At 39.8% G+C, this 13,741-nt stretch overlaps 1 protein-coding gene across 1 annotated transcript in view; it reads right to left on the bottom strand.

Moving 5' to 3' along the window:
- The window catches only part of LOC101848164 (zinc/cadmium resistance protein), a 27,456-nt gene that overhangs the window by 6,655 nt on the left and 7,060 nt on the right, over positions 1 to 13,741 (bottom strand). Inside the window, exons 2-4 of the mRNA XM_005112408.3 lie at positions 10,571 to 10,793; positions 9,465 to 9,752; positions 558 to 699 (exon numbers count right to left, since the gene is read on the bottom strand). Of these exons, the coding sequence (XP_005112465.1) occupies positions 558 to 699; positions 9,465 to 9,752; positions 10,571 to 10,793 (653 nt within the window). The remainder of the gene's footprint in view (positions 1 to 557; positions 700 to 9,464; positions 9,753 to 10,570; positions 10,794 to 13,741) is intronic.

The raw sequence follows: 13,741 nt of genomic DNA, 5'->3' as shown, positions 1-13,741 counted from the left end.
GGGAAGAGAGAGAGAGATAGGGTGAAGGAGAAAGAACTGGATGAGGAATAAAGACAATAATAGGGGAAGATGTAGAGGAGGTTGAAGAAGAAAGGGAAGAAGAGGGAGAAGGGGGACGTGGGGGTGGAGGTGGAGGAGGGGGGAAGAGGTCGGCAACAACATTAAGTTTTAGTAAGAGCTTTACGGCACTTGCAACACAATCAGGTCATTCATATAAGTTGCGAAGATTAGAGATGTTACAAGAGAGTAACAAACACAAAAAAGAAGCAGGAAAGATAAGGACAAAGATGATGTTTGATAGGAAAGAAGGAGCAAACCATACCACAGCACCAACCAACCACCCACAACAACAACAACAACATCGAAGACAACGATGACAACAACAACAATGACAAAACAACAACAGCAACAACGATGACAACAACAACAACGATGACAACAACAACAACAACAACGATGACAACGATGACAACAACAACAATGACCTAACAACAACAACAACAACAACAACAACGATGATAACAACAACAACAAAAACAACAAACAACCTACGGTACCTCATTCCTGGATCCACGCTGTACTTCCAGTCCCCGTCCACAAACATGATGACCAGCGCCGAGACAATGACCACTATCGATCCCAGCGCGTCTCCCAACACGTGCAAGAACACACCACGCATGTTCAACTGGCTCGAGTGAGCTGAGGAGGTCACACAAGGGTAGATGTCACACATACGAATCAATTATTTTTTAAAAAAGTTAACTTTGACGTTCTTTCATCAATTACTCAGAGTACGACGAGTTTGTTTGGAGTCTGAGTAGTGAGAAGCACATCGGTACAATATCGGCCATACGGTACAGAGGAAGAAGCAAGACAGAGAGACAGACAGACAGAAACAACAGAACAGAGGGGAGGTATAGAAGTAGGACCTTCCAGTCGAGTCCTCCAACTCAACCAACCATCCACGTACCTGGCTGGAGTCAACAACTGCCTTTACTCCATCCGATCTTGAAAAGCAAGGCCTCTTCTTTCTTTTCTTTTATCCGCCGCTGATACCCTTTTGGGTGTCGCGGGGAAAGGCATGGCAACGACAGTATAATGTCATGTAAAGTAGCTCAACAATGGCATCTACAAGAACACTGGATAAACCTAAAGGCAGCGTGGTGGAATCAGGCTCTCGTCAATTTTTGAGCATGTAGGGTTATTGGTATCATCTTAAAGCTTGTTCAGTTGTCTTTATGAATGTGAATAAAATATCCATTTATCTTGAATACAAGTCGAGATATTTGCAAATAAGGGAGATGGGGGTCACCTGTTTTCAGAGGTAAAATTAGTGAGAAAATGGCCGCCAAAGATTAGTTATTTCCTTAGCTTAAGAGTCTGTAGTAACTGAAAATTTACATTTTTGTGTGCCTTTAACCAACGTTTTTCAGAAAATCCACACAGAAAAGAGTTTTTTAATGGGCATGAAAGGTGTTGAGCCAAAAACCAAAATTTTTAATAAATATTTACAAACCTGTGGAAAAATGCAGGTTTCTTCGCTTTGATTATTTTGACGACAGCCTGATTTCACCACGCTGCCTCACACATATACAAACACACATACACTCATACACTACAAACACATATATAGGCAATTCTCCTGAAAACTTGAATTTTGCACCTATGCTTTGCTACAAATGCCATAAATAGCTTTCTATATTTCAAACCATCGTTAAGATGAGCTAAGCTGGTGGTGAAAATGTTGCCAAACCTGGACTCGGCAGGAAATATCCAATACAAAGACAAGCTTGATGGAAAATTGTGATGCTTTTTGGGGAAAAATTCGGCATATTTTATGTATATTCACCAGGGACTATTTTCATCCTAAGATTTCTCCCAAAAAATTGTCTGCATCTCCCTTCTATAGCTAATGGTAATTACTAACCTTAAGTAGAACTTTAAGAGTAAAAAGACAAATAATATAGGCTGGTTACGGCCCATTTCTTCATACAAAGGACATATAAAGTTTGGTCTTAAACGTTACATGTCTTGTCCATAAGATGGCAAAAAAATAGTATCACTATCCTCAGTTCAATAGATTGTTTAAAAAGTGTAATTTTTCATGGCAGATCCAGAAATACTATCACTTTAGTCATCTCATCAACCAAGAGCACGATTACTAAACCGATTAAGAATTTTTGACGGTAAATAGTCGCGCCTCTTAATTTTTGTCACGTTTGTAACAATTAAGATCTACGTATTCAGATATAGCCAGAAGCTGCACGAAATCTCGGTGCAGTGTTTTTTGTGTCAAGTGCACTGATTTCCAGTCAACCTGGCATTTGACTATTCCCCAGCCAGATGATGGTCTCTATGGAAAATAAGGATGATTAAATGACTTCGTCACGCAAATGTAACCGGTCTAACGATTCAGATGTAAGTAACGATTAAGATTTGAATTGCTTTAAAAAAATCTGCTTTCATTGCTATATGACAGCAAATGTGTGATTCATTGATAAAATCTAAGCACTGTTCGAGGAAAGGGATGAGTTTGGTTTGGATCCATGCCTAAACAAGGATTGTTGGTTTTCATGGTGATTGTTGTCCTGAAACAGAAAATGGAGAAAGTGTTTGAATTTCATCCTCGCAACAATTTAGACGTGGTCTGTGTTTTATCCAGATAGAATGAGTAGCTATTTCAAGAATTTCATTTGAAGGCTTTGATGCGTTAGTACCACATATTTCTAGCTTTGGGTTTGACAAGTGAGGCAATTGAAATCGACAGCCTTATTGTTATCATGTCTGAAACGTAACAAGTATGCAAGAAAAGGCCCCTTGGCTTTCTCCTTCAAATATTTAAGATCGAGCATCAATTCTACTTGGCAGACAGACCCTGTCAAGGGACTACAAGGTACAATAACATGTCCCCTTTTCCGGTAAGGCCACATTGTAAACGAGGTGGGACAAGATAAGGCGAAAACACCAGGAGCAAGGCAAAGAAGGCGATGCCATTTGCCATGTCAATTTCAGTTTCAGCTGAAAATGAACAGAAAAAGACTGGCGCCGTTTCTCCAGATTGATGAAAAAACTCCAAAGAGAAAAGCGAGAAAGGAGTAGGTGCACGCGATTAATCACATGCGTCATTAGTTTGGTGAACTTCACCACTGGAAGAGAAATTTACTAGACAACGAAAGCAGGTTAATTTTAAATGAGTCGTGATTCTTTTTTCCATCTGCATGAAATGATCATGGTTTAAAATCACCAGAAGGACTACTAACTTCAGAAGTCTTATCTGGACGACTGAGAAAGAAGGAGAGAGTGACAGATGGAAAGAGTGTAAGCGAAGAAAATGCTGAGGAGAACTGATGGAGAGGTAGATCTTGATCAACACAATTGAAAAGAGGCCAATTCTGTAATATCTTGTTTTGAATAAAAGTAAATTCATCGTTTGCATTGCTTTTTTTGTTTTTGTTTTTGTGCTTTTAAAAAATTAACAAACAACTTTCAATAACTGTTTTTGTTTTCTTTTCTTGTTATCATCACTGAAAGTACATAGATCTACTAGAGTCAAGCATGCTGTCAATAATGAATAATGTGCTCGTGTGCAGGCATATATACATTTCAAGCGATGAGAGCGAAAATACATTTGCCGGAATTTCTCCTCGCATCTCCTCGACTCGCACCATACCTGGTATGACTGGTAACATCCGTCTTTCCCTCTGTTTTAATTTTAATTGCCTCACCCGAAGTGTGGCTTTACCCTTAGTTTACATTGAAAGTCAATTCTGGCTTCAAGTAAAGGGGAGTAAGTTTATACATTGGTCTTAATTTTTACATAGACACAATTATTTGAACCAAAGTTTGGAAAAAGTGTTGTCCCAATAATATTTAGAGCATAGCAGCTGATTTAGTTGTCTTAGGCTATGAAAAGCCTAGCAAGACCACATACGTGTTGAATGATTGTTCATGTTCACTGTACTGAGACATTCTCTAAAACACAATTTGTGACTACTTTTTCCGCTGCAAATTTTTTAAATAAAGGAATACAAAAAGAAACACAGCATAACCTCATTCTTGACCAAGCATAGCACGGGATCATGTCTTTTAATTCAGTCACAAAACTATTCTTTCAATCTGCCCCTCCCCCTCCCACATTATCTTTCCAACTGTACACTTCTACAGGTGCTCTGCGTCACAGATCTCTGAATGCATTGCTCAAGCACAACCATTCTGAAAAGAAATAAACAGAAGTTATAACCAAAGGTTTAAGACTGAGCCAACTGAGAACCGATTGAAAAAACAAAAGGTGACATCAATGTGCAATCGTAAAGAGCTGAAGAATTGTTTTATGTTAGCTTTATTGAAATACATTCAAGAACACAATTTGTGACTACTTTTTCTGCTGCAAAAGAAGATGGAAAATCTCTTGGCAAGGACCAACGAACGAGTAAAGAAATGTAGGAAGAACATGGGAGGAAAAACCACGCATTGCCTGCCACTACCACTAGCAAAGTTGCAACACATAAATTTGCTGAGTTAGTGATACAAAAGAAAGAAATGGAAAAGCTATGCAATAAGAGAGAATACAGCCTCCTGGTCAAGTCAGAAGAAAAAGGCAGAAAATGAAACGGCTAGAGAAAGGTAACACTCAAAAAAGAAAAAGCTGAAGACGCAGAGAAGAAGTGTCAAACAGACACCCACAAACAAGCTTGCAAACAAGCTGTCCACAGAGTATTGAAAGTCCTTCCAAAAGTCAAAGCAACTCGAAAGCAAACTTTGGAAGATGTACGTCAAGAAAACTCATTCACAACACAGGAGCAAAAAAAGACAGTGCCCACAGTGCAAAAATCCAAAGACAGGAAATTCAATAAAGAACTTAGTTTAGTTTTAGTAAGGTTTTACGCACTCACAACTGCGTAAGGTCATATGAGTGCCAAGGGGTGGATGTCAGCAAAGAAGTCAAAACAGGTAATCAGGCGTATTCAGGTCACCTCTCTAGCCTCAACAGCACAAAGTCTGCTTCGACTATCAAAGCACCCCGGAAATTGCAGTTCACAAGAGAGCGACAAACATACAAAAGAAGTAGAGGAAAATGATGATCGTAATGTGGAGGAAAGAAAAAGCAGCAGTTTCCCCCTGTGTTGTTCCGGCACAGTATGAGCATGACATTGATAAATCAGCCCATTTATAATTCTACTGTGCATAAGAACGTGATAACATCCCCCATTGGGGAATGGCCTAAAGACACTTCAGTCAATAGCACTGCCCTGGGGGGAGGGGGGATGGGGAGCTGGCAAGGGAGCACACACACCATGCTCAGTGGCAGTACACGTTTCTTCGGAAAAGATTTGGATTGTTGGCATGCCTCATGGAATATTACACGGAGAGCAAAGGAATTAGACGACGAAGAAAGGTGTACCCAGATGCCAGTGCTGATTTTTTTTCGTTTAGTTTTTAGTTTAAGTAAGAGTTTTACTGCACTTGTAACACAATTAGGTCATATAAGTGCCGAGGATTGGAGGTGTTACAAGAAGAGTAAAAAACACAAAAAAGAAGGAGGAGAGATAAGGACGACCGATGTCTGACAGGAAAGAAGGAGCAAACCACACCAGAGCACCCGCCAACCACCCATGCCGACATTTTCAAAGTGCAATGGATGAATTAGTGGAGAAAAGAGACAGGCTCAGAAAGGAAAACGTCAAACAGTTCTTGAAGAACCCCTTCAAGCGCTGTACTGTCCCCGTGGTTTTTATGCATCCTGCATAATGATCATTTTTAGAATAATTTCTGATTATTTTCCTTTATCACTCTTTGTTCAAATTAACAGAATCGCATAATTTCACATTTTTGGGCTCAGTTTGCATACTTTCAGAATTTTTCTTGCATAAAATGACGGGGACAGGCTGTATGAAAATTCTATGTCAAAGACCGGAATCGCTGTGAGCAGAAGCTTTTTCTTCAAAAATTGCCCAAAACAGACAAAGAAAACGGAACATACTACATTTAATAAGAGTATGTGCAAAGTATGCGAGAACTTCAAACTGCCGTGCCATGAAAGGACCCGACAAAATCCAACAGCACATTCAGGACAAGCAAAGCCATAGTAACGTTCTTGTGCTGTTAGACAGAAACAGGCTTTCATCAGAAAGTTTACACGATCCGAGCACACAAAAAATGTAGCAAACCTGAAATCAAAATGTGTTTGACGGAAATCAACTGACGGAACAAGTTGAATATAGACAGTGGTTGCGCAAAGAGACTGATAGGGGCGCTAAAAGAAAGTTGTTGCAAACGAAATATGTCACCCTTGCTGAGTGTACTTGGAATTTTAAAAGAAGCTGGTAAACCTTCCATCACACTTGTTTTATGCTGGCAATATCACATGTTCTTGAACCCATGAAGGGCAGTTAGGGAAGTAGATGTAATTACTGTGATGAATTTTGCAGAAAATTAAGTGCTCCACGCAAGATGAGATTCTGGATTCAGTCTTTCCTATTGGAGCTACAGAAAAGGAACTATTCATCCACCAACGGTTAATTACTACAAGTGTGCCAAATGGGATACTACAAGACTCACACAATCGTTGTGGTCTCAGATGACCTTCAATATGATCACCATACCGTGGAAACATTTTGTAAGTGAACATCGACATAATTTCACAAGGAATCACAGTGGGGAAAAAAAGCTAGAAAGATAGAACACAGTTTGCTGCCCTGAATAACAAAGACGTGTTTTGATGATATTAGTAGCGATAGTGAAGGAGGAGATGTGAATACCTTTTTGGTATTCTGCTGCAGTTGCTTCTGTTTTTGTAGTTGCTGCTACTGCTGCTGCTGCTGTTGCTGCTGCTGCTGCTACTACTGCTGCTGCTGCTGTTGCTGTGCTGCTGCTGTTGCTGCTGCTGCTGTTGCTTTTACTATTGAGAGAATTGATTTCATCTCAGTTCGGATTTTATGTTTCACTTTGCAACTGCCACAGAATTTTAGTCCCGTAAACTTTAAGTCTTTAAAATATGAATAAGTTGATGGGTTTTTTTCTTCTAAAAACAATAAAGAAAACATCAAAGATGTATATTAATATGTATGTAAGTTCTGAGAAGATTTGCATATTATTTTTTTTTAACTAAAACGGCATTTTTACCACAATTTTTAAAAATCTTTTGTCCTGTAACGTTTAAGACTCTACTACATTTAGCTACTGTTGTTGCCAAAAATAATAACTTATTGTGTTCATATTTGCTGAAACTACAGCAATGGATTACCTGTTTCATCACAATACTTTTTAAGAGTTCCACTTTTATTACTATTTTCATAAATAAAAGTCTAGTTTGTTTTTTTAAAAATAATTTTAGTCCGGTAACGTTTAAGATATTTTGTTTGATGACCATTTTCTTTTTTAAAGAAATATTTTGAAATTTGTGTGAATAAATAAAGGAATTAAAAGGAAACTTAGCCTCCTCAGTCATTTTTCTTTTTTTTTCTTTAAAAAAATAATTATTTCTCATGTTTTGACTGGTACGGTTGTGTCCTGCAACGTGTAAGACCACAGCGCACTGGTCTAAACTTTACTTCCATTTCCGAAGAGACTAAAGAAACTTTAGCTTCAGCACGGTAGAGATCAAAACTAAACATGTCAAAGGTGTACTGAGTACTTTTTCAAGCTGTTTGATTGAACTCTAAAATTTGATGCCCGTATTACAAAAAGTTCAAGTTTTTAGGAGAATAGCCCAGGTACATTCAAGGACACATTCACACAACATACGAACTCACGCACGCACACACACACACGCACACACACACACACACACACACACACACACACAAACTGCTAATGTATACAGCTGAACCTGTTTCACCCTTGAGCGGAGAATCTGACACACCTCATTATTCGCCTTTTTTTGCTTTCCAGCTAATTCTGGACATTCAGCAGAAGCACCACATCTCAAACGCATTTTCTTCTCTCTTTGTCAAAGTCCAGGTCTCAGCGATTTATAAGAATATGGGGCAGATGTAGCATTCCACCATTTTCTTTCTTAAAGGTAGAGATAACTGCTTGAAAGTAAATAGTTTGCGCATTCGGCTGAATCTGGCTTTTGTGCATTTGGTGCTCTTATATTTATTTCTGTTTCACTTCTGCTATCGTCTGTGATTGCGGCCCCTAGATATATGAATAGATGTACTTGTTCAATTGTCTCCCCATCTATGGTTATGTCTGTCGTTTTTCCTGTAGATTTTGATATGACCATTGCTTTTGTTTCTTGGTGCTTATGTCAGGGCCTGTCTTGCTGCTGTTCTCTTGGACTCTTTTCACTATACATATGTGAGGCAGCGTGGTGGAATCAGGCTCTCGTCAATTTTTGGGCATGTAGAGTCATTGGTGTCATCTTAAAGCTTGTTCAGTTGTCTTTATTTGGATGAAAAAAATATCCATTTATCTTGAATACAAGTCGAGATATTTGCAAATGAAGGAGGTGGGGGTCCCCTGTTTTCAGAGGTAAAATTAGTGAGAAAATGGCTGTCAAAGAGTAGTTATATCCTTAGCTTTAGAGTACGTGGTAACTGAAAATGTACATTTTTTGTGCCTTTAATCAACGTTTTTCAGAAAAATCCAACATAAATGAGTTCTTTAATTAAAGGATGTGAAAAGTGTTGAGCCAAAAAACAAAAATTTGATGAAAATTCACAAACCTGTGGAAAAATACAAGTTTCTTCACATTGATTATTTTGACGAGAGCTTGATTCCACCACGCTGCCTTATATATATATATATATATATATATATATATATATATTACTGTGTGCGCGTGTGTGTGTGCATGAGTGTGTGTGTGTGTTTAGAGAAAGGTACCAAAAGTCGAATTTTCACCATTTTGAATTAAGGGTTGCACTTTATAGGAAATTTAATGCTGAACAAAGTGGTTTTTTAATTTTTGAGATATCTCAAGTAGGTTTTGAGACATTGCACATTTTGTGAGGTAGGGTATAAAGATCTAATTTTGAGAAGATTAACTTTTAAGTTTAGAACACATTCAAACTTGAAAAAAAACAAACGATTCAGTTGTTTCTAATGTATTTTTTTCATGGAAAATTCATTTCCAATTTGGTATTCAGTTGACATCAAAATCATGACTAGAATTCAATGGTAAAACATAGCGGAGAAGAGAAAGCATGCTTTAAGAATAGATTTTAACACCTTCTAAAAGCAGTTTTGTTATCTCTTTAAAAAAATACGCTGGTCTCAAAATTATTCAAAATAAAATATTTAGAAGTCAAATCAATGAAAATCCTTTTAACACATTGTAAAAGAATGGTGGAACTATCATCTTTTTGCAATGGAAACACATTTCCGTCAAAAAAGTGATTTTTTGGGGTCATTATTAGCCTGCAGCTCAAAATGCTTCGTGGCCACTTTTGGTACCTTTCTTTAGGCACACACACACACATAAAAAAAAAAAAAAAATCCACAGAAATCTGTCTTCTCACCTATCTTGGGTTTCTTCACCTCGATGGTGATGTTGGTGGACTGGGACGTGTAGACCTCCTTGTCATCCGAGCTGCTCCGCGACAGGCCCTCCGAGGTGACCAGGGCCTCGTTCTCCACGGGGTGGCCCGACGAGCCGTTGGCCATCGACGACACCTTGGTCCGCAACTCCTCCTCCTCCATGTCGTCGAGCGCCGCCTGGTTGCCGCCGTGGGAGTGGCCGTGACCTCCTCCGCCACCTCCTCCGTGCGAGTGGCCGTGACCTCCTCCCCCGTGAGAGTGACCGTGACCTGTGATGAGATAAGATAAGAAAAGATAAGATAAGATAATACGTTATTATTACGGACGGAAATTGTTCTTGGCTGTACAGGGCCGTAAAAACACATGCAGCTAGGTATGCATACAAAATTTTAATTAATTATATATTACTGTCATTACAATTCAATAGATCTGTTAGAGCCTTGTCACCACTGAGCAGCGCCGGAAGTAGATAGGGGGGAAATAAATTTTTAGTAAGAGTTTTACGGCACTTGCAATACAGTAAGGTCATAAAATAAGTGCCGAGATTAGAGGTGTTACAAGGGAGAAAGAAACATAAAAAAGGAGGAGAGACAAGGTCGATAGATGTTTAAGAGAGAGAGGCAGAGAGAGAGAGAGAGAGAGGCAGAGAGAGAGAGAAAAAAAGAGAAAAAGAGAGAGAGAGAGAGAGAGAGAGAGAGAGAGAGAGAGAGAGAGAGAGAGAGAGAGAGACAGACAGAGAGAGACAGGCAGACAGAGAGAGAGACAGAGAGAGAGAGAGAGACAGAGAGAGACAGAGAGAGAGAGAGAGAGAGAGAGAGAGGCAGACAGAGAGAGAGACAAACAGACAGAGAAAGAGAGAGAGAGAGGCAAAGAGAGAGAGACAGAGAGAGAGAGACAGAGAGAGAGACACAGAGAGAGAGACAGAGAGGGGTAAAGAGAGAGACAGACAAAGAGAGAGAGAGGCAGAGAGACAGAGGCACACACACACACACACACACTCACACACCCCCCCCCCACACACACACACTCACACACACACAACCCCCCCCCCCACACACACACAGAGAAGGAAAGAGCTACAACGTACCTCCGAACAAGAAGAGTCCCACCAGGTTGACGGCCAGCCCCACAGAGCCCACGATGAGCAGCAGCTTGGGGTTGTCCACCTCCTCCACGTTGACCAGTCTCTTCAGCGCCTCCACCAGGATGGAGAAGCACAGAGCCAGCAGGAACACGGCGTTCACCAGTGCCCCCAGGATCTCCGCGCGCACCCAGCCGTACGTGTTCCGCTTCGAGGGCCATTTGGAGATCTGGGGAAAATAAATGAATAAACGAATTTTAAAAATAAATAAATGAATAAAATGAATTAATAGTATAAATGAAAGAATGAATAAATTAATTAATTAAAAGATAAATAAAGAAATAAACAAATCAAAAAGAAATAAACAACTGAATGAATAAATAAATAAATAAACCAGCCGTACGTGTTCCGTTTCGACGGCCATTTGGAGATCTTGAAAAATAGATAAATTAATGAATAAACGAATGTTTCAAAATAAATAATTGTTTTAGCTTAAGTAAGAGTCTTATGGCACTTGCATCACAATAAGGCCATATAAGTGCCGAAAATTAGAGGTGTTAGAACAGAGCAACAATAAATGGAATAAATGCATTTAAATTATAAATGAATGAATAAATTAAGTAAATAAGTAGATGAACAGATATATAATTTTAAAATAAACGAACAAAAAAGAAAGAAACAATTGAATGAATAAACAAATAAAAAGACAAATTAACAAATCCCCAAAGAACGAAGAAAAGAGAGAAAGAAAGAAAGTTTTTTTAGTAAGAGTTTTACGGCACTTGCAACACAATAAGGTCATATTATTATAAGTGCCGAAGACTAGAGGTGTTACAAGAGAGTAATAAACACAAAAAGGAGGAGACGTTTGAGTTTGACAGGAGAGATGGAGCATGAGCAAACAGCACCACAGCACCCGCCAACCGCCCGCTAGAACACCAGCGTTCACCAGCGACTGCACCCAGGGATCTGTTTTAACAAGTGTTTTACGGCACTCGCAACACAATAAGGTCATAATAATATAATGTGCCGAAGATTAGAGGTGTTACAGGAGAGTTACAAACACAAAAAAGAAGGAGGGGAGCAAAAGACGATAGATGTTTGATAGGAAAGAAGAAGCAAACCACACCAGAGCACCCGCTAACCACCTACACCCAGGATCTCTGCGCCGCGCGCACCCAGCCGTAGGCGTTCCGTTTGATGGACGGCTGATTGGTGATCGGGAAAAAAATTATCATTAATACTGCCCTTAATCATGTTATCGATAAAATAACGGTAACATAAATAATGACACTATAAGGGGGGGGGGGAGAAATGGTAAGGGGGGAGGAGAAATGGGGGGGGGGGGGGGGGGACAATTACAGCGAATTATAGGCGATTTGCAGGTTGAAAGCCATAGATACGGGTTGCATGGACGCGGAGCCAATAAATTGGAAAAAAGAATACAGCTGAGTCAATCCGCAGACAGGAGAAAGAGGCTAGAACAGCACCTGGACATGGATGGCTGATGCCTCTATACTATAAATAAATCATTGATGGTCAAGGTGGTCACGGTCGGAAAAAGAAATGTGTGACGACACTGTGAAATCTGGCGCTGGTCAAATTTGGGGCATCTGGAGTAATGATTGGTAGCATTGCGATGAAGAAAAAAAAATACTGACCTATCTGAAACAGAAGTCGAGATATTTGCGATTGAAGGAGATGGGGTTCACCAGCTGGTCTCAGAAGTAAAATAAGCGAGAAAATGGCCGATAAAGTGTGATAAGCGAGAAAATGGCCGATAAAGTGTGATAACTTCCAAAGCTTAAAAGAGTCCTTGGACACTGAAAATTTGCATTTTGCGTTTTTAATCAACATATTATTATTTCAGCAAAATCCAAACTTAGTTTAGTAAAGAGTTTTACGGCACTTGCAACACAATAAGGTCATATAAGTGCCGAAGATTAGAGGAGTAACAACAAACGTAAAAAAGAAGGAGGAGAGATAAGGACGATAGATGTTTAAGAGGAAAGAAGGAGCAAACCACACCAGAGCACCCGCCAACCACCCACATCCAAACTTAAATGGACATAAAAGTTGTTCAGCCAAAAAGCAAAAATTCGATTAAAAATTGCCAAACACGAGGAGATAGAGGGAGAGAAAAATCGTTATTGACATGTAATTATGTATATAAACCTATCCTCCTCCTCCTACTACTACTACTACTATTGCTACTACTACTACTACTACTACCACTATACTACTGCCGTTGCTGCTGCTGCTGCTGCTGCTATTGCTACTGCTACTGCTACTACTACTACTACTACTACTACTACTACTACTACCCACAACGTACTAAACTGAATCTAGTTGTAATCGAATTCAATCTGCGGCGAAACGATCAATTCTTATTTTCCACAGGTACACGCTGTGACGTAATTGCGTGAAACGTCGACCTCCCGTTGCTACACAGTACTACTGTAAGGTTTCAGTTTTAGTAAGAGTTTTACGGCACTTGCAACACAATAAGGTCCAAATAATAAGAGCCGAAGACTTGATGTGTTACAAGAGAGTAATAAACATCCCCCAAAAAAGGAGGGGAGAATAAAGACGATAGATGTTTGATGGGAAAGAAGAAGCAAACCACACCAGAGCTCCCGCCAACCACCCATTTCCCCACGACGCCTCACATAAAATATGTATGTGTGACATTATATGGGGTTCAATAGCCCATGCTACACTACGTGTAAGGTTTTAGTTTTAGTAAGAGTTTTACGGCACTTGCAACACAATACAGTCATATCAGAGCCGGAGATTAGAGGCGTTACAACAAAAGAGTAACAAACACACACAAAAAAGGAGGGTAGAATAGAGACGATAGATGTTTGATAAGAAAGAAGTTCAGAGGGCAAATCACACCAGAGCACAAGCAAACCACACCAGGGCACCCGCCAACCACCCACGCCTGATTTCACCACGACGCCTCACATAATATGTGTTGCATTGTATGCGCCTATACGTTCTTATACTCTGATCGTCTAGGTATGGGCTCAGTAGCCCATGCCACTCTACTGTAAGGTTATATAATGGGCGGACCTCCCTGCAACAACACGCGGCGTTCCGTTTGGTTGGTCATTTAAAGGAGAAAAAAAATGCATGTCGCTGCACAGCAGTTTGACTGGTGCGTGTGTGTGGGGG

The sequence above is a fragment of the Aplysia californica genome, unplaced genomic scaffold (genome assembly GCF_000002075.1).
Source record: "Aplysia californica isolate F4 #8 unplaced genomic scaffold, AplCal3.0 scaffold01264, whole genome shotgun sequence".
NCBI lineage: Eukaryota > Metazoa > Mollusca > Gastropoda > Aplysiida > Aplysiidae > Aplysia > Aplysia californica.
Note: the sequence above shows the minus strand (reverse complement) of the source record. Positions and strands in the feature narration are given on the sequence as shown.